At 34.9% G+C, this 19,641-nt stretch overlaps 6 protein-coding genes across 7 annotated transcripts; 5 read left to right on the forward strand and 1 right to left on the reverse strand.

Annotated features, from left to right (window-relative positions):
• The first annotated feature begins 160 nt into the window (after window positions 1-160).
• Window positions 161-1,192, forward strand: LOC17896119 (uncharacterized protein At2g29880). The gene is made up of 2 exons (XM_006301386.1): window positions 161-502; window positions 602-1,192. The coding sequence occupies exons 1-2, from the start codon at window positions 161-163 to the stop codon at window positions 1,190-1,192; spliced, it is 933 nt and encodes a 310-aa protein (XP_006301448.1).
• Window positions 1,193-2,092: 900 nt separating this feature from the next.
• Window positions 2,093-3,211, forward strand: LOC111832167. The gene is made up of 4 exons (XM_023788527.1): window positions 2,093-2,161; window positions 2,234-2,452; window positions 2,848-3,011; window positions 3,148-3,211. Exons 1-4 carry the CDS (start codon window positions 2,093-2,095, stop codon window positions 3,209-3,211), a joined length of 516 nt encoding a protein of 171 aa, XP_023644295.1.
• Window positions 3,212-8,621: 5,410 nt separating this feature from the next.
• On the forward strand, window positions 8,622-11,895 carry LOC17894118 (protein NRT1/ PTR FAMILY 3.1). Its single transcript, XM_006301969.2, has 6 exons — window positions 8,622-8,826; window positions 8,920-9,137; window positions 9,294-9,529; window positions 9,805-10,128; window positions 10,725-11,301; window positions 11,480-11,895. The coding sequence occupies exons 1-6, from the start codon at window positions 8,721-8,723 to the stop codon at window positions 11,813-11,815; spliced, it is 1,797 nt and encodes a 598-aa protein (XP_006302031.1). The 5' UTR covers window positions 8,622-8,720; the 3' UTR covers window positions 11,816-11,895.
• A 984-nt stretch (window positions 11,896-12,879) lies between these two features.
• LOC17895211 lies at window positions 12,880-16,361 on the forward strand. Of its 2 annotated transcripts, XM_006300784.2 has the most exons (7): window positions 13,233-13,317; window positions 13,715-13,770; window positions 13,896-13,978; window positions 14,076-14,198; window positions 14,301-15,083; window positions 15,161-15,380; window positions 15,487-16,361. In XM_006300784.2, exons 3-7 carry the CDS (start codon window positions 13,901-13,903, stop codon window positions 15,969-15,971), a joined length of 1,689 nt encoding a protein of 562 aa, XP_006300846.1. In that variant the 5' UTR covers window positions 13,233-13,317; window positions 13,715-13,770; window positions 13,896-13,900; the 3' UTR covers window positions 15,972-16,361. The 2 variants fall into 2 exon arrangements, with proteins under 2 accessions (XP_023643527.1, XP_006300846.1); XM_023787759.1 differs by lacking the exon at window positions 13,715-13,770 and having other exon boundaries at window positions 12,880-13,317.
• A 765-nt stretch (window positions 16,362-17,126) lies between these two features.
• LOC17896556 lies at window positions 17,127-17,912 on the forward strand. The gene is made up of 3 exons (XM_006301009.2): window positions 17,127-17,375; window positions 17,460-17,541; window positions 17,637-17,912. Exons 1-3 carry the CDS (start codon window positions 17,262-17,264, stop codon window positions 17,786-17,788), a joined length of 348 nt encoding a protein of 115 aa, XP_006301071.1. The 5' UTR covers window positions 17,127-17,261; the 3' UTR covers window positions 17,789-17,912.
• On the reverse strand, window positions 17,853-18,629 carry LOC17894708 (30S ribosomal protein 3-1, chloroplastic). Its single transcript, XM_006302854.2, has 2 exons — window positions 18,345-18,629; window positions 17,853-18,244 (listed from the first exon to the last, which is right to left on the reverse strand). Exons 1-2 carry the CDS (start codon window positions 18,567-18,569, stop codon window positions 17,969-17,971), a joined length of 501 nt encoding a protein of 166 aa, XP_006302916.1. The 5' UTR covers window positions 18,570-18,629; the 3' UTR covers window positions 17,853-17,968.
• Between the last annotated feature and the right edge of the window lie 1,012 nt (window positions 18,630-19,641).

Here is a 19,641-nt window from a genome sequence, read left to right on the forward strand (position 1 = left end):
AACTGTATGGCTATCTATCAAACTTGTTATGGTGTTTGTGATCAAACTTGTTATGGGTTTTAATTATAACGTTTAGTTTGTTGTTCTTGTTTTTTTGTTTGAGGTTCCATTTGGTTTTTTTACTCTATTAATTGTATGGCTAGCTATCTCTCATACTATAATGGGGGATCCACAAGAAGAAAAATGTAAGGGTCAATATCTACCATGGTCTAGCCAAGAAACAAAAATACTGGTGCGTTTATTGGTGGATGCTGTGAATCAGAATTGGTGTGATGCTAGTGGTTCGTTCAATAAACTTACAGTGGAGCAACGAATACTACCAGCTCTTAACAAGGAGTGTGGGACTACCAAAACATATAGTAACTATAAAAACAGGATGAAGATTTTAAGGGCTAGGCACAAGAGTTTTGTAGATCTTCTAAGTTATAGTTCAGGATTTGGTTGGGATCCGGAGACGAAAAAGTTTACTGCTAGACAAGAAGTGTGGGATGATTATTTTAAGGTAACTAATTTGTAAAAATACAGATACAAGTTTAATTTACTAATTTCTAATGCATATGTTTTTGTCTTATATGATAACGTTTTTTCTTTGTCACAACAGGGACATTCAAAAAGTAAACATTTACGTGACGATTCATTTGAAGACTTTGAGGATTTAGACAAGATCTTTGGAAAAAAGATTGCAACTGGAAAGAATGCAATTGGGTTAGGTGATACCACAGAGGCCCGAACTTATGCACCAAGAGATAGTGAATGGGAAACTCAAGATAACTATATTCCTCAAATGGCGGATGAGAATGAGGTTGATGGAGTAGAAGATTTACCTGAGCAAGTTGTTTCATCTTCATTAGGCAGGAGGAAATCAAACGAAAAGCTTCCTATCAGGAAGAAAACTAGGACTGAGGGATACAATGTGGACAAGATTACTGATGAGATAAGTTCAGCGACAGGAATGAGCAGCCAACTATTTAGCATGATACAACAAAGATGGCAGAAAGAAGCTGAAGAGAAGCAAGCTGAGGAAAAGAATAATAATGTATGGGATGCTATTAAGGAAATTCCAGGTTTAGAGGAAAATGAACGTTTCGATGCGATGAACTTAATTCACCAGTGGGGTATGAATGCCGGATTTGTGAGTATGACTACAGAGGAACGTTTTGGATGGATTAAACGTAGTGTGCGCAAGCCTTGAGTTGAGGGAGGAAGAAATATCATTCGTTGCTTTTGAATTTTTTTTCCAGCTTATTGTTTTTGTTACAATTTTAATCATCTATGCGTTTTCCATGGTTTTTATTTTGAGTTTGATATTTTTCTTGTATTTTTTTCCAATTAATAAAATGCACCGTAGCTGTTTTTCTTTTTGATGAAGTTTTATTTGCCTAAACAAGCTTTTGTCCTTGCTTCATCTTTTGTTACATAAGTGGCTTGTGTTTAATGTGTAGGCAAGGAAGGTTCTGATTACGTTCTAAAAAACAAGGCGATACATTTTCAAGTGAAGACTCAGTCCCAAAGGTATTTAACATTTTGGTAAATGTAGGGGATTATGTACGTTATACTTGTTTATGTAGAACTTTTTTTTTGTTTATAATTTCCATTTCCAGATTCTTTAATGATGGACCACCATGTCGTTTGTGAGAGGGAAGAACTACAAGCAAGGAAAAATAGAAAAAGAACAAGGACATTTCAATCAGACGTGGATATTGTGCTTTTGATGTCAACTATCAATGTGAGGATTTACTTTCTAGTACAACATCTTCTTTCACAAATTCAACGTCCCATGAAAAAACCAACTACAACATTGGGAAATGAATATGTACAAAGCGTTCTACGTGGGGGTAAGGAGCATTTTCGGACTTTATACCGTATGTATCCAGAGGCTTTTTTGGAATTATGCAATCGTATTCGATTGGAAACCTCTTTAAGAGATACAAGATGGGTTTCGGTTGAGGAAATGCTGGCCACATTTTTACTCATTGTTGGCCAGAGCTCGAAATATATTGTTCCTCAAGATGTGTTTGAGAGATCAAGTTATACAATAAGTGTGAGTTTTAATAAAATATTAAGGGCATTAAACACAATGGCCCCAAGTTTGATGGCCAAACCAGGAAACGCAGTGCCATCAAAAATAAGAGAAAGCACAAGGTTTTATCCATATTTTAAGGTACGTAAGAGGTTATTTTTATTGGTTTTTTTTGTTAAATTCTAACTGTGTTATAATTTATATTTTTTTAAGGATTGTGTTGGGGCTATTGACGGAACACATATTCCTGCTATGATTGTTGGAAATGAAACTGCTAGCTACCGGAATCGTAAAGGGATTTTATCCCAAAATGTGTTAGCTGCATGCAACTTTGATTTAGAATTTATATATGTCCTTAGTGGATGGGAAGGTTCAGCTCACGATGCAAAAGTGTTAAATGATGCTTTAACAAGAAGTATCAATAGATTTGAAGTTGCAGACGGTACATGCATTACACTATACCAATAAATATTACGTTTTTATTTTATTTTCAGTTTTGATCGTATGATATAAATATTTCAGGAAAGTTTTATCTAGTCGATTGTGGATTTGCAAACCGACGTAATTTTCTTGCTCCATTTCGAAGTACTCGTTATCATCTCAAAGAATTTACCGGTGGAGACAGTGATCCCAAAAACAAAGAAGAATTATTTAACCACCGTCATGCTTCGCTGAGAAATGTTATCGAAAGAATCTTCGGTATTTTCAAGTCAAGATTTATGATCTTCAAATCTGCACCTCCTTTTCCATATAAGACACAAACAGAATTAGTGCTTGCATGTGCCGCATTGCATAATTATCTTCGTCGCCAGTATCGTTTTGATGAGTTTGCTCCTGAGGAATCTCATGATGAACAAAGTGTTGTTGAAACAAATAGTGGTGGTGATCAATTCCTTGGTACACAAGACCAACAAAGAGAATATGCTAACGAGTGGAGAACAACAATTGCTACAACTATGTGGAATGATGCTATCATTAGTGGTTCTCAACGGTGATATATGCAAGAAGTAAGCTATCATTTTCTATCTCTCAATCTCCTTAATATTTTATTCATTTATATAATGTAAAGCAGAATCTGTGATGCGTTCGTTGGCTTAAACGTTTTAGATGATTTATGCTTGTGGCAGGAGGTTTAACTTGGACAATATACACTCAGTTCTCATAATAAGGCCAAGTGAAGTCGGTAGGTAGAGGTTTCATTTACTTCTTTTTTTTTCTCTCTGTTAACAAGGTATGTTTGGAATTTATAATAAAGAGACTGAGATTTTTATTTATATAAGACAAAGTGAAATTGATTGTTAGAGGTTCAGTTATTCTATTGACTTTTCTGTGAGTTTGATTAAATTGGGTAGAACTGAAAAGTGTATGATTCAGTGTGGAAGATGATTACGAACTAATATTTTAAAATCATTTTTATTTTGTTTTTAGTTTTCTCAAATGCCTTGAAATTCTACTAATCACTACTAAGGATTTGTAACAAAAGTTCTGCAAAATTTGTTGAAATCATTTTCTAAATCTTAAAATTTCCTTAAATCTCTCTAAATTCCTTAAAATTTAAAAATATAAAAATCATACCAAATCACCAATACAATATACCCCCCTAAGCTTTTGATTTTTTTTATTTTTGCGTAATGAAAAACCGTTGCACCAAAAAGTATTTTTCGAATAAATTTTACATTTTATTCCATAAAAAATGGGAAAAAATTGGTTCGGCTCTTATTTGACTAGTTCTGGTTTAGATAGATCTTTCTTTCTCCACCCCGGTGATTTGGTCAGTATATTTTTTTCTTGGTTTTCTTCAAAATATAATGTTCATAAATCATAATCAGTAATCAATTAATCACAATCAGGATTTTGGGATATATAGAGACATAAACAAAAAAACTAGAGGGCCCAAGTTCTATAAACAGACACGTCTAGTTATGATCGTTGTTTATATTTGGGGGCAAAAATAGTAATAGGGCCCAAGTCATAGAGCAGATTATAAGAAAGAAGAAATCAATAGAGCCCAAGTTGTAGTGCCAATGATGTTAGCTCCGAGAGTATCCGCAGCTTATGCTTCTTCTTACTTCTTTATTGTTACAAAATCAATACGAGTTAGCTTAATATAATGTTAGTAGGTGATTGCAATTTGCAAGATTGAAGATGACCTTAGTGTGAAATCCTTGACTGTTTATAGTGTTTATAGTCACATATACACATCCATCTTTCATTTCATTCGAATCGACATATAACTACTACTATTCCATTGACTTCCAAGATTATACATTTCCAAATACCTAGTTTTGGTTTTGAAAATGTTCATTTCAGTTTGTTGTTTAATTTCTATCAAATTTGTAACGTGGCATAATAATTTAGTATGTGGTGTGCGATTTTATGATTATCCTATATAGTTTTGTGAGGCTTAGAAAGGTCTCATCTCATCTCACATATTGTAGGATAACATGGGGGGTGGAAGTAGTAGACACATCACATCATAATCTTCATATCTTATATAGAGAAGAAAAATATGGTAAAATAAGATTCGTTTTACTCTCCAAAACGACGAAACACTTTATTATGTACATAACAACGGATGTGTCGTTGTTTTTAGGCGTGCACTATACATATATATATCTTCTATGTCGATCTTTGAAATCGACCGTCCAAGAAGAAATACAAATTCACTTTAGAAACTGCAACTTTGAGTGGCATGGACCAATCTTCAGGATAATGACATTAGCCAATCTTCAAAATCAAACCACCATATATAAAACCCCAATAATCATAGATTCATAATGATGGGACACGTTGTGTTTTGGTATCACACTTTTCTAATTTCTCTTTTTTTTTCCTTACTTCAAAAATCATTTAGGTATCAATTCATATCAAATTACTAGTCCACGAGAACCAATCTTTATTGAATTTCCCGTTTGAGTTTGCAATTATATATTGTCGAAACATTTCATGTAGGTTTCATACAACATAACAAGAAAGCCAAACGTGAAAAACGAAACCCATCTAGATTAACATATGTATAGAAAGAGTTCAATAAAATTTTATGTGATTACGTTATTTATAGATGTTGGAGTATTATGTAGATCTTGTTTTTATAAATTATCAATATTACATTATTTATATTTCCCTCCTACACATGGGATAATGCTATAATAAGCAAGATCATATCACTCGAAACTAAAATGATTGCATCATTGAATAATCAAAAGTGCTACACTCAACATGAAACATCGTCTTTTAATTACCTTTTGTAATTATTTTAATAAAGAATTGGTCGTATTGGTGTAAATGTCGGAATGAAATCAAATTAATGGTTTGCAAAAGCATCAATCATTCATCAGATCGCAAGAGAATAGTGTTTTGTGTACAAAATGTCATTTTCATGAATTGGTAAATTCCATGAATATTATAGTCATCCTAACTTAGTGGAGATATGAATAGTAAAAAAGGATAGTGTATCAAATTGCTTGAAGTTCACCTATATGTATACTGTAGTTGCAACTTGTCTTTTCCTGATAATATAGCTGTTTAGATTTATAAAAACTACATATATTGATAGAATTTTATGTCTTTAGAATGGTTAATTTTGATCTCTTGTGAAAAAAATCTCGTTTGCTAGAGGTAACTAGTAAGCATAGAGTGGGAGAAACTCATGTTATGTTGCAGATTGATTCTATATTTCTCGATTTGGCATAGATGATAGCAATATTGATGAGATTCTCAAATGAAACTCAAATACGTTTCAGTTCAAGAACGAAAAAAACAAAAGCAAACAAACAAAAACTGTGAGAAAGATAGGCTTGCCGAATTTGAGATGGGAACAAAAGCTGAGCATACGTGTGTGGAAGCAAAGTGAGACAGCTAATATTATTTGTTGATCAGATTTAGAAAGAAGCAATCTCATGTGATCTTTGCCAATTCTCATTTTTCTTCTTCTCTTCTTTCAATTTTTTTTTTTTTTTTTGGTTTGAACATGAGATTTATGGATTGTGGTATTTTTATTCTTGATATTGTAGAAAATTAAATATGTTTTGAATGTATAAATTCATAACAGTTCAATAATGAAATGAAATTACAAAACATGCATGTGAATGATGATAAAACATTTAATTACACTTTTAAAGGCCATCATGTCGACGAATATATATTTTAGAGTACCGACCAATCATGGGAAGAAGATGAAACCCTGAAGTACATGAATTAATTATTCTACATTTATACTAGTTTAATATAGTATGTCCACGATAAGGTTATATCCGTATAATGCAAATATTGTAAGAAAGAACTGAAAATTTCAGTTTGTGATATAGTTAAATATAACATAAAATCTGAGTCTCTGACCATATCTCCCACACTCCCACTTTACATAACACGATAACATTTGAAACCATAATCGTTAATTTGCTTTCACACCAGTGGGAACTTTTAACTGCAGTATAATAGACTAAACTAATGTGATACATAGAACGTGCATATATGATATATCAGTATATATATATGATTGCAATTGCAAGTTGCAAGAGTTGGATTTTTTAGTAAACTATTAAGAGTATCATGCGAATCTTTTATCTAACTGACGTAGAGTGGGCGACTTGGTCACAGTTTCAAGAAAAAGTATCGTCTCTCTTGTTTACCATGTATAGAAACATTCATACGTTTAAGAACACACTTTAAAGTTCTGTCTTCTGTCTAAATATGAAAGATTATAAATGAGTTAAGGGAAACGTGAAGAAGTGCTTATATTTCGTATACGACGACGGACATGTATAAGCTATCGATCGATAAAAAGAAAAAATCAATTCATTTTTTATGCTCGTTTCTAGATGAAAGAGACATTACCTCCATAAAACAAAACCTTTTTGTTTTAAATTCGACCACTTTATGATTAATTAAACATAAATGCATGATAAATCCTGACGTAAGAATGATTACAAATTACAAAAAGAAATTAACGTGAGGGACATTACAGCTTGGTTACACTTTATGTTACTATTCATAATTTATAATCAATCATGTAAGGAAGAGATATTTTTGGGTGGTATAAGTCGTCACTTGGTGGCACTATAGCTAGAGAGTGGGATTGGTGTGCATAAAGGGAGGTAGAGTCCCCACATGCATGTGATGTTGTGTATTAAGATGATATGGTTACCAAAACTCTCTAAGGTGGTCACTCGCAATCCATTTCTGACGCATGCGAAAATATACTACACGAACTAGCACTCAATTTGACATATTTCTGAGTTCTGAGTTACATAACAAAAGAAGTACAAACTCAAAAATAGTTTTAATAAGTGATGAAAAATCAAGTAAGTATGGAAGAGTTTGAAACGGTTTGGTTTATACTTGTTGGACTTAGAACTTGTCAAGTGAGCTAATTTAGACTTAGTTTAGGTTTTGGTTCAACATTCTGTTTTCGCGGTTTGTAGGATTGTAGGATCAAAGTATGCATATAAAAACAGAGTTATGACTTATGAGTAATCTTGTGTCAGCAATTCTATAAATGAGAAGATAGTGAATTGCTAGTTGAGCAAAGAGATCTCAATCAAGATCCAAATTTATAGTTATAACATTCTTACGCGTCTTCTTTTTCATTGACTTTTCCGTTTCAAACTTCAAAATTTTCTTTTCATTTATTTATGATGGTTCTTAATCAAAATACAAAAAAAAAAAAAAAAAATCAAAATACCAAGAGAGTGAAGTGGGAAAATGGTCACATAAATTTTTCTTTTAAATTTATTAAATGAATGTAATTATGACAACATGTTATATATATACGTCATATTTCTTCAAATCAGATCATCACATCATTTTATTTTTTGTGGATTAATTTATTTATTAAAAAAAAAACTAAATAATTACGCAAATAATACACACAAAAACGCTTGTCCATACAAATAAGTTGTGAATGGTACGTATCCACCACAAAACGTTTGGATTTTGTGTTGACGATATTGATCCGCAAAATTGTCTCTTCAAAGCCAGTATGATATAAAACAGTAAACACTATAAAATAGGGAAAATATGTCTAAAATATTATGAAAAAAATCAGATATATACTACCACAACAACAGTTAAACCATCAAAGATTTTTACAAAATAGTGGACCACTTTTTTCTTATCATGTTTCATCTCTAGACAAAACTTACGTGAGTATTTCATAGTCTCATACTACTAAATAAAATCCATATTTTCTATATATAGTATGAAAATATGTGAATCCAAAACCTTTTTTTTTTTTGTTTTTACCTCGGTCAACAACGTTTCTAGTCTCATGGCCGCATAAACAAACCTCATTTTTGTAGAGTCGATTAAGAAAAAGTTACCGAAATAGTTGATTGGTAAACTAATAAAGACTAGGGAGTGTCGGTTTAAGGCATTGTCCGATCTTCAAAAAATATCAAATCCATCCCAAAGGTATACATTAGCAAAAGGATGAACCGGAATCTAGAAACTCAATCCGGTCCACGTAAACCAAATCCTGGTTTAATTCGTGGCTAGTAAATCAGTAGACGTCACTGTCGCGTTCCTTTATAGATCTCGTACGGACGAGAGAGCCACTATAAAGCAAGCACTCAATAATTTTTTTATAAAACCAAAAAAAAGCCTATAAATATTGCCCTCTTGGTTAATACCATTTTCAACACTTACACAAGTTTTACAGTAACATAGTTAACTATTACAAGTAACACACTCAAGAACAAACATGGAGGAAGAGCAGAGCAAGAACAAGATCAGTGGAGAAGAGAAACAACTTCATGGAACACCAACTCGACCAAAGGGTGGATTAATCACTATGCCCTTCATCTTTGGTATGACAATAAGATCATTTTTTTTTTTCATTTGATATCTTTTGTGAAAAAGATTTTATGAAGTTGTTAATCTCTGACTAATGATATATACAGCGAACGAGATATGTGAGAAATTGGCGGTGGTTGGGTTTCACGCAAACATGATAAGCTATCTAACAACACAGCTTCACCTTCCCTTAACCAAAGCAGCCAACACTCTCACAAACTTCGCCGGAACTTCTAGTCTTACTCCTCTCATCGGTGCTTTTGTCGCCGACTCTTTCGCCGGACGTTTTTGGACCATCACTTTTGCTTCCATTATCTACCAACTCGTAAGTTTTTTTTAATATAATACAGCTAAGTTGTCCGAGCGGAGTCTAACGGACCATTGTAGTATTAAACTAAGGTTTAGTGTCTTTGGACCATACTATATGTTTTCTAGATCATTCTTTATCCTAACGAGGTAATTATATTGTAAAAAAAAACAGGGGATGACGTTGCTTACGGTGTCGGCAATAGTACCGACGCTAAGGCCACCACCATGTCACGGAGAAGAGGTTTGTGTAGTAGCAGACACAGCACAGTTGAGTATATTGTACATAGCTCTTCTTCTTGGAGCTCTCGGTTCAGGTGGGATCCGACCATGTGTTGTTGCTTTTGGTGCTGATCAGTTCGACGAGTCGGATCCTAATCAAACCACCAAAACCTGGAACTACTTCAACTGGTACAATTTTATATTTAAATATTAAGGTTTTTAATTGTTTAAATAATACTAGGATTACCTAACATGTGTGAAACTTATACTACTGTTTTGTCTTCAACCTAAGAGACTATATAGCTAACATGACTATGTAACATGATTAAGTTTAAAAAATGCAGCTATTAGCTATCTAATCCTTTTTGTATTGAAAAGTGTTCTAGACGTCTTATGATGAATGTTTTTATGTGCAAGTGTTGATTTTGATAGTATAACTCAATGCGTTATTAAATTTTATATAGGTACTACTTTTGCATGGGTGCGGCAGTTTTACTAGCGGTGACGGTTCTTGTGTGGATCCAAGATAACGTTGGGTGGGGTCTAGGTTTGGGCATACCGACAGTTGCTATGTTCTTATCCGTTATCGCTTTCGTCTGCGGTTTCCAGCTTTACCGCCATTTGGATCCTGCGGGTAGTCCGTTTACCCGCTTGATCCAAGTGGGAGTCGCGGCGTTTCGGAAAAGGAAACTGAAGATGATTTCTGATCCCTCTCTTCTATATTCCAACGATGAGATTGATGGTCCAATCTCCTTAGGTGGTAAACTCACCCACACCAAGCATATGAGGTACTGCGCTTATGTTCTAATCCATTAACCCAAATTATTATCAACCTAGGAATGGATATTATTGAATTATTTTTATCATAAGGTAGTGTGAGTTGTTTGACTATATTATATCCAGATAGTCACGAGGGGAGACGTATTAGAATCTGAATCTGTCAATACGACCTGAAGACTAGCTAAAAATCAAATATAGTAACGTAAACAATTGAGTAATCGTACAACAACTTGTCCACTGGGGGGTGTGTGAAACCAGACAAATTAGAAGTAAAACTCACAAAATAGATCCAAAAACTTACATCATTTATTTTGTAATCGGTGATTTATTGTAGAGAAAGGGAAATTCCAAAAGCAAGAAGACAACGTTATCATAAAGTTGACATTTTATTTTGGCACATATGCATGATCATGATCATGATCAATAATTGGATTATTATTGGACCCATTTCAAAAATAGTAAGGTTTTAGATAATTAATAGTAAATGACTGGCCTAAATCATTTTCATGTGTCACTTACTTGTCTTAGAATTTGAATAGTCGTTACCTTAAATAATTGCATTTTTCTTATAATTAAACTAACTAACTATGCTCTTATATTGTAGTTTCTTGGACAAGGCAGCAATAGTGACAGACCAAGACAATATGAAACCAGGTCAAGTCCCTAACCATTGGAGACTAAGCACAGTCCACAGGATCGAAGAGCTCAAATCGGTGATCCGAATGGGTCCAATAGGAGCCTCAGGGATACTCCTAATCACAGCCTATGCACAACAAGGAACTTTCTCTTTACAACAAGCCAAAACCATGAACCGTCACCTCTCGAAATCATTCCAAATCCCAGCGGGTTCAATGTCAGTTTTCACCACTGTTGCAATGCTCTCCACGATCGTCTTTTACGACCGCGTTTTTGTCAAAGTAGCCCGTAAATTCACGGGGCTTGAAAGAGGCATTACCTACCTCCACCGTATGGGAATCGGATTCATAATCTCGATAATCGCCACGCTTGTTGCCGGATTCATCGAGATTAAGCGAAAACAGGTCGCGGTCGAGCATGGCCTTCTTGATAAACCTCACACGATTGTTCCAATCTCGTTTCTTTGGTTGGTTCCTCAGTATGGTCTCCATGGAGTCGCTGAAGCTTTCATGTCCATTGGACATTTAGAGTTCTTCTACGATCAGGTACTCTAAACACTATACAAAGCCTCTTATATAAGCCCATAGTTAGTTAGGAGTATAACTAACTTTGAAAAAAAAAACAGAGTATAACTAACTAACTAACGAACTTTATAAGTATTAACTAACTAACTAACTTCTATAACTGAATAACTAACGATTTAATCATTCATTTTAATATCAGGCGCCGGAGAGTATGAGGAGCACGGCGACGGCGCTGTTTTGGATGGCGATATCGATTGGAAACTATACGAGTACATTGCTAGTGACTTTGGTGCATAAATATAGTGCTAAACCGGACGGGAGCAATTGGTTACCGGATAACAATTTGAACAGAGGGAGGCTTGAGTATTTTTACTGGTTGATAACTCTGTTACAAGCGGTTAATTTCGTGTATTATCTATGGTGCGCCAAGATTTACACGTATAAACCGGTTCAGGTGCATCATAGCAAGGAAGAGAGTAGCAGTCCGGTTAAGGAGGAGTTGCAGTTGTCTAACAAGAGTTTAGTTGATGGATGAGTCTTTGGGTTTGATGTGTTATGTAAAATTAGTATAGTTGCAATGTATTTATCAATTCAATAAAAATATAGTAGAAAACATGACTTTGTCCATAAAATCGAAAATCTAATTGAAAAAGTAAAATAAACCGATCATAAACTCTTTTTTTTTCTTTGGTTATTGAAATTTATACCTTATACTGTATGTTTGAAAAGATGAGCACAAAATTTTGCAGTTTTTGTTTTCGTGATTCTCACTTTAGTACCTGTAGTGTTTTTCAGTTTACAGATTTTGCTCCGAACTTTTGAATCGGTCACGATGAGATTGGACAGTTTCAAACTTTATAAATAGATCAATTTAACCCCAAAAACTCGGCTCCTTTTTAAAAACTAAAATTTTTGTGGCATTGTGGCAACTTAAAACTTACAAATTCGAAAACAAATCAACAATTAGTAACGGATGAAAATATTATTTTCAATTTTTTTTTTCTTAACACTAAAAACATAACGTGAGTTCTATAACAAAACATGAGTTCCACTATTATAACCACTAGTTTCATCTGTTTTTTTTTTAAATTGTTAGCGGTTAAATTTCTAATAAAGCTTCAATGCTAGTCAAAGCCAGAATCACCTACTTCATAATATGATTCGATCAAATATGTATCATTTCCATGTTTGTTACCTCTCAAGATCCAAATTTTAAAATTAAATTCAAACAGATACTCTGAACAAAAAAATCTAAAAAAAGGGAAACAGAATTTATAAAAAAAAAGACGTGAAAGCACAGCTGTCAAAGAAATAGAGCAAGTCATCTTCTAAGTATTAAATAAAAAAAATCCGTAATTCACGCGTTTCGATCTTTTTATTATTTTTTAATTTTTCAAATTACAACTTGTCTTTTGTCCTTTTTAAAATAAAAATCCCAAAATCGTGACGGAAGCTATTAAATCCCTCTCTAAGGGTACTATCGTAAATCAAGCTAAAAGAAGAGGATACTATCGTAATTTAATTAAACCACGCTCCTCCCGAATAATAGACGTGGAGCCAATCACCACCCTTGATCTTATCCCCAAATTCGAAACCCTAATTAGCTCTCTCCCTCCTCTGTTTTTTTTTTTTATATTATTCAAATTCAGCCTCCAAAAATCCTCTTCTTCTCTTTCTTCTTCCGATTTCATCACTACACGCGCATCATACAGAGAGAGACCCGAGAGAGGTCATCAAATTAGGGTTTTTTTTTTTGTTTTTTTTTCCGATTCGAGAGATCCATAACAATGGCGTGGTCTTCCGAAACGCCGGCGTATTGCGGCTGGAATGAGCTGCATGTGAAGAACGGCAAAGGAAAGGTTGAGGTTCATTATTATCTTGAGAGGAAAGATGGGATTGCAGATCTAGCTGTTGTTGGGAGGGTTAAGAGTTCTAAACGTATGTCTTTTAGATACGCTTTGAAGAAGAATCGCTCTGTTTTGAAGAAGCTTAATTCGAAAGAGGATGTTGCGAATTGGCTCGATTCTATCGTTTCTGGTAATTTTTCTCTCTCTCTCAAATCTCTGTTTCGAATTTTTCTCTTTTCTAGGTCTTTGAGTTTCGATCTGGATAGCTCAAAAAGGGTCTTATTTGGGTTCGTATTGGTTTCTAAAAAAGTTCTGAAGAATTTGGATTTTTTCATTACGATTAGCAGATTTGATAATGTTTAAACGCAACCCTTTTGATAATTTGATTCTATGGGTATTTAGCATCATGTCGATGTAAAAGGTTAGAGGAAAAAAGGATTTTTTTTTTCATTCTCTGCATATTCTTAGCTGTTTTGGTGATGCTTCTGAATTGGGAAGGTTATGTAGATAAGTGTTTATCCAATTAACTTGGAGATATTGTTCATTGTCTTTTAGAGATCTTACGTGGTTCGTTGCGCCTTTTGCAGCTAAACCTATTAATGACTTAAATTTTGCTGCAGACAGATCCGGTTTCCACCTTTTGGTACTGAGCAATGTCTGCACGAATTGATATTCTTTTTCAAGTTTTGTTTGATTTTCTAAATAGAGATCAACGTTTGTTGATATATATTGCTGATCTTTTGTTACTGGTTTTCTTCAACTTCTTAGGTCTGATGCCTCATGTAGCAGATGTACCAGCTACTGTTATGACTGAACAAGATGCTGGAGAATTAAATATGGGCACTTTTGTGGTACTGCTTTAACTATCATAAGAGTTTTTTTTGAGTATAGAGTGATTTCTTCTTAGAGTTTAAAATATCAACCACTTTCTCTTCTGATTCTTTACAGAATGGGAAATCTCAGGAGCCTATTAATCAGACCAAAAAATCCTCTTGGAAGGGTTCTTCTTGGACTTGCAAGAAGCGGCGTAAGCATTATCCATCTTTTATCCGGAATGGTGTCAGAATTTCTGTGAGTTTATTTTAATGTTTTTTTTAGTTCAGCTGGTGTTTTATTACTACTGCTTCTCCTTGTGCCAAAGCTCACCTTCATTTTTTCACAAATTAATTGTAGGTAAACGATTTTGTGTATGTTTTAGCAGAGCAAGATAAGAGACTTGTTGCATATTTGGAAGACCTTTATGAGGATTCTAAAGGCAAAAAGATGGTCGTGGTACGATGGTTTCACAAAACTGAGGAGGTTGGTTTTGCTATGACTGATGATATTAGTGACAGAGAGATTTTCCTATCTCTTTATCGTCAAGATCTCAGCATTGAGTGCATAGATGATTTTGCTACTGTCCTCAGTCCTCAGCATTATGAGAAATTTCTTAAGGTACCAATGCATGCTCAGCCAGTAGCTTTCTTCTGCCAGAAATTATATGGAGATGATGCCATAAAGCCGTATGACATTACACAATTAGAAGGTTACTGGAGACAAAAAATGTTTAGATACTTGAATGTATCCATTTTAAAATCGGGTGAGGGTGCTCAAGGACCTGTTAATGACCTGGGATTAGGAGCTCCTTTAGTGGGTTGTGTTGGGATAAGATCAAGGAAAAGGCGCCGTACTAGTCCTGTTGGTACGTTGGATGTACCAACTGCAATAGACATGAAAGGTGATTGCAAATCTAGCCCCGATTCTGTTTTGGGTGCTTCAGATGCTTCTATGTGCAAGGCCACAGAAGATAGTTCTTCCCATCAGATTAAAAAGGGTTCCCATGTTGAAGTTCTTTCCGAAGATAGTGGCATCAGAGGTTGTTGGTTTAGGGCACTGGTATTAAAGAAACACAAGGATAAGGTTAAGGTCCAGTACCAAGATATTCAAGATGCAGATGATCAATCTAAAAAGCTAGAGGTACGCATTTTAAAACCCACCCTTTGGTTTTGTTTCTACTGTCCAGTTTGTTAACATGTCCCATTGTTTGGTTGCAGGAGTGGATTTTGACATCTCGAATTGTTGCTGGTGATAATCTGCGGGGTCTTAGAATCAAAGGACGGAAAGTAGTACGTCCAGTGCAGGAGCCCAGTAAAGAAAATGATGTATGGGCTGTTGGTGTTGGAATGCCTGTGGACGTGTGGTGGTGTGATGGATGGTGGGAAGGGATTGTGGTGCAGAAAGTTTCTGAAGAGAACTTCGAAGTTTATCTGCCAGGTGAATTAGGACACCTCTGAATGGATTTTTTTTTAATCGCAGATTTGTTGGAGTTCTATCTTCATTTTGTTTGACTAAATTTGTTGTTTTGGGTGTTTTCTTTCAGGCGAAAAGAAATTGTCTGCTTTCCATTGTAGGGAGCTTAGACAATCTCGAGAATGGTTGGAAGGTGAGTGGGTTAACTTAAGATCAAGATCTGATCTCGTGAGTTCTGTCCTATCTTTGATCAAGAAAAAAGAGATGGAAGTGAAAACTGTTGTGAAGCCATCTGAAGTTGGTGTTGGTAACGACGGGATGTCCCCAAATTGGGAGGCTAAACGCAACATCTCTCTTCCAGCAGCTACAACCAAAAAGTCATTACCTAAGCGACCAATTCCAGATCTTCTAACAGATGTCCTTGTTACTTCTGACTTAAAGTGGAAAAAATCGAGGAAGAGGAATCGAGTTGTCAGTTGTTGTCCACACGATCCTAGCTTGACTGATGGTTTCTCTAGTGAAAGATCTTTGGATTGTGAGAACTGTAAGTTCATGGAAGATGCATTTGGTCCTTCGGTAGGGCAGCCTTTGACTGGTCTATTAATGTCGAGTTAATCAGCTTGCGTATGAAGTTACATGTCTTCTTGTGAGGTACATATCACCTGATGGGCATCTGCTCAATGCGATTTTGGGTTTTTATATAATTGTACTCGCAAGAGTCCTTGGGATGGATTATAGATTAGCTTGTCATGGCATCCAAATTCGTTGTGTACTTATTTTGTAACAGTAGGGCATAGAGGGGGCAAATTTTGGGTGCAGTAGAAGTAGGTAATAGCATTACCTCGCTGGTGGTTTAGGCATTAATTAGTGGAATTTTCTTAGAATCAAGTTATCTTTTTCCATCTCTCTTTAGCATAGAGATGATTTGTTTTCTTAGGTCTGATGGGATCTCTCTTTTCATGTAACCCTATGTATCATCAAATAAAACTATCTTGTTTTCATCTTTTCAGTGGTCCATAAGATACATTTATTTTTCTTACCTTGAGCAAAATCTCAATAGCTGCTGAATAGTTTGATACACAGAAGTTGAGGGACACTTGATTATCTTAATGCTATGCAAGATAACTCAGTCGTTGTCATGTCCCATAAGGTTTTTGTTTTGTGCAGCAACCAAACGGGACCAACAAATGAAATTGTTGCTCTCTGGTCGTAAGTTATTACTTTGTAGCTGGTAACAATTGATGTTTCTTGGAAACTGGGACCATAAGGGAATCCAACTAGCTAGCTTTATTATTTCCAACATTTATTCACTGAGAGTTTACAGTCTGTGCAAGAGTTTAGGAGCGTCTGTAATAAACCCAGTGTCTGTCTTATTCTTAAACCCCTTTTAAACCTCATATCCCCTTTGATCAATCTATGATTGGCTTTACCAAAGGTGGGGTAAGGAGAAAAAGGTAAAGAACTATATAAATTTTCTGAGACTCAATCAGATCTCAGAAGCAATCCACCACTTGAGTTATTTTGGTGGGGTTGCATTTTGGTGAGTGAGGCATCTTTTTCAAACAATGCAGAGAGAAAAAAAAATACAGAGGAACCAAAAGGTCTTGACTTTGTTACTCAGAAAAAATTGGCACTAAGTCATGGATCCAAAGCATATTATTATATCTGTCTTTTTTTTTTTTGGGTAACAATGTGACTATTATATCTGCCTTGTGTGTTAACATGTCTCTTGAGTCTTTAAACTTAGTTTCTCCATAGATTAAAGCAAAATCATCCTTTTCGGACAAGGACACTCTTCGTTTCTCACTCTCCGTTTCACTCTCTTCATTCCTGTTTTATATATCTTCTCTGTACAACAGGACTGTTTCTATTTTGTTTCTCTTCCTTGTACAACGAGAGTGTGTCATGGCTACTCTGTCTGAAATCGTCGAGGAAGAACTTGGACCATCACTAAGAAGCAAACTTTCAAGAACAAGTGAAACCAGTCTCGCTTCTGTAGCATCGTTATCCAAGCCACTCGTTAGTTACTTTACTCTTATAACACTTCTGTCTTAGAATATTTTCAACTATATGGATTCTTTCAGTGATCTTGTCTGTTATCAGATTCAGGAGATTGTTCTATCAGCAGATATCAGATGTAGTGACTGCCAAGAGAAAGTCGCGGACATAATGTCGAGGATGATCGGTAAGAACTAGTTTTACTCACTTCGGAAATGAGACACTTTCTGTTATTTTCTCATCATGAGTTCTTTTCTTGCTTTGTCTGTTCTGTTGCAACAGAAACGTACTCAATATTGGTGAGTGTGCTGGAGAAGAAAGTGACACTGACATGTACTTATTGCGGTGACCGGAGAGTCTCCAAATCATATGGTGAAGCTCTTCTCTGCAAAATCTCAACCATCAAGCGTTTGATATGTCCTTCCAGAAAATGAGGAAACAACAACTCAGTGGTGCTAAATTTTGCTTTTGTTATGATCCTCTTTGCAATAAAATGAATCTTGTAAGTCGAATATCATTGGATATTGTTTAGATAAACAAAACAAAAAACTCTCTCAATAGCAATAGTAATCATAGACAAAGTGAATTCTTGAAATGCAGAAACAAAATAGAGATTATTGAGAAGTTAAATTGCCGCCACTTTGTTGCCAGAGATTGATGATGTCAGTGGCTTGGTTAAGAAGAATGATCATCTTCTTCTGAGAGATCCATGGCTTAGCTTCAAGAGTAGACTTAAGCTCTTCCCAAGCATCTTTCCTAGGCCAGAAGAAGTAAGGACTAAGTGGGATTGTACCATGTCCAGGTACATGTTGGTCCAATCCTAATCCTATGTTCTTCTCCATCCACACAAACTTGAGAACCACTCTTGACTTCTCATCTGGCTTCACCACCTAAAAACAAAACATCAAACAACAAAGATTCATTGGTTTTGAAACACGAGAGACAAGAACAAGAAGAAGAATAAGAATGTGTTGTTGTCGTTGTTGTTACCTTAGATGTTGGTTGTGGAGTGCTGTCTGAAGTATCAATCCCGGGGACTGTTTCAGCTGTAAGTGCCTCTGGAGCTGCTAGAGTTGCGATTTTACGTTTTACAGAGATGGGTTTGGCTGTTTGGGAAGTGAACAATGGAGGAGATGCAGTGACGGAGAGTTTGGGATGCTGGGAGACGAAAGAAGAGCAGAGTGAAGCAGATGAAAGTGCCATTGATGACATCATTTTTTGTTTTCTCAGAGAGCAATGGAGAGATTTTGTGAGAATGTGGATAAGGAAGATATGGTCATAGTTTTGGGTGAGAGTTTCAAAGTAGTTCGGAGCATTGGTTTGCAAATAAATGGGCTTTACTGACTTGGCCCATCATCTTTTATTAAGCCTAGTTGACAGAAGAAGCCCATGCTTATACACCAAAACTGAGTATTTTTAGCCCAATTCAAACATCAAACTAAATTGGGGTTGTATTTTTTAAATTTTTTGATATATTGATTTTTCAATATGAAAATTATTGAGCAAAATCATAGTAAATTAGAATCAGATATTTGATAGCCACGTATTTATACAATAAAATATACAAAACTCTTCTTTTTAGTTTATTCAATCCATAATTTGATAAAAAAAAAGTCAAATAATAATTTTTTTGTGTTATTTATAAGAAAGTAAGTCATTTTCTCATTGAATTAAAATATAAAATATTTTGGTGATGGTTTATTAATTGTACAGATGTTCTCTTTAGAAATAATCATTATCAAGATACTGTACACTGCAAGATATTCTACAGTATTATTTTATAATTAGAAGAACTTTTTTTTTTTTTTTTTTTTTGGGAAGTTGGCTTTTACGATATGTCACATGATTCATCTTCAAAGGTCTTCTTCTTCATATATTTGTTCACAGGTTTGCTGAGACCAACCAGATGAGAAAGTGGTTTGAGGAGAAAGAAGACACCATGAACCCAAATAAGCTGAAAACGTATTCAGATTTTACATGACCAAAACGTATTCAAAACTTTGATTATACTTATTACATTGTATAGATATCATGATTTTTAATATTATATCGAGCATACAATAATTATGGAGAAAAATCGAAGTCAGTCAAATCCATAGATTATATTATTGTTTATAAAAATTAAGACAATTCTCATGTGAGGATGGGCACACACACACACACACACACTTGGGGCAGAGCACAGTCTTTTGGCTTTTGAGCATAAGTAAAGGAGTAGTAGAGAGATGCGATGCGGTAGTAAGTTTCTATGTCTTTCAAAATGTCACACTCACAAGAGTCACGACGA

The sequence above is a fragment of the Capsella rubella genome, unplaced genomic scaffold, assembly GCF_000375325.1.
Source record: "Capsella rubella cultivar Monte Gargano unplaced genomic scaffold, Caprub1_0 scaffold_2, whole genome shotgun sequence".
Classification (NCBI taxonomy): domain Eukaryota; kingdom Viridiplantae; phylum Streptophyta; class Magnoliopsida; order Brassicales; family Brassicaceae; genus Capsella; species Capsella rubella.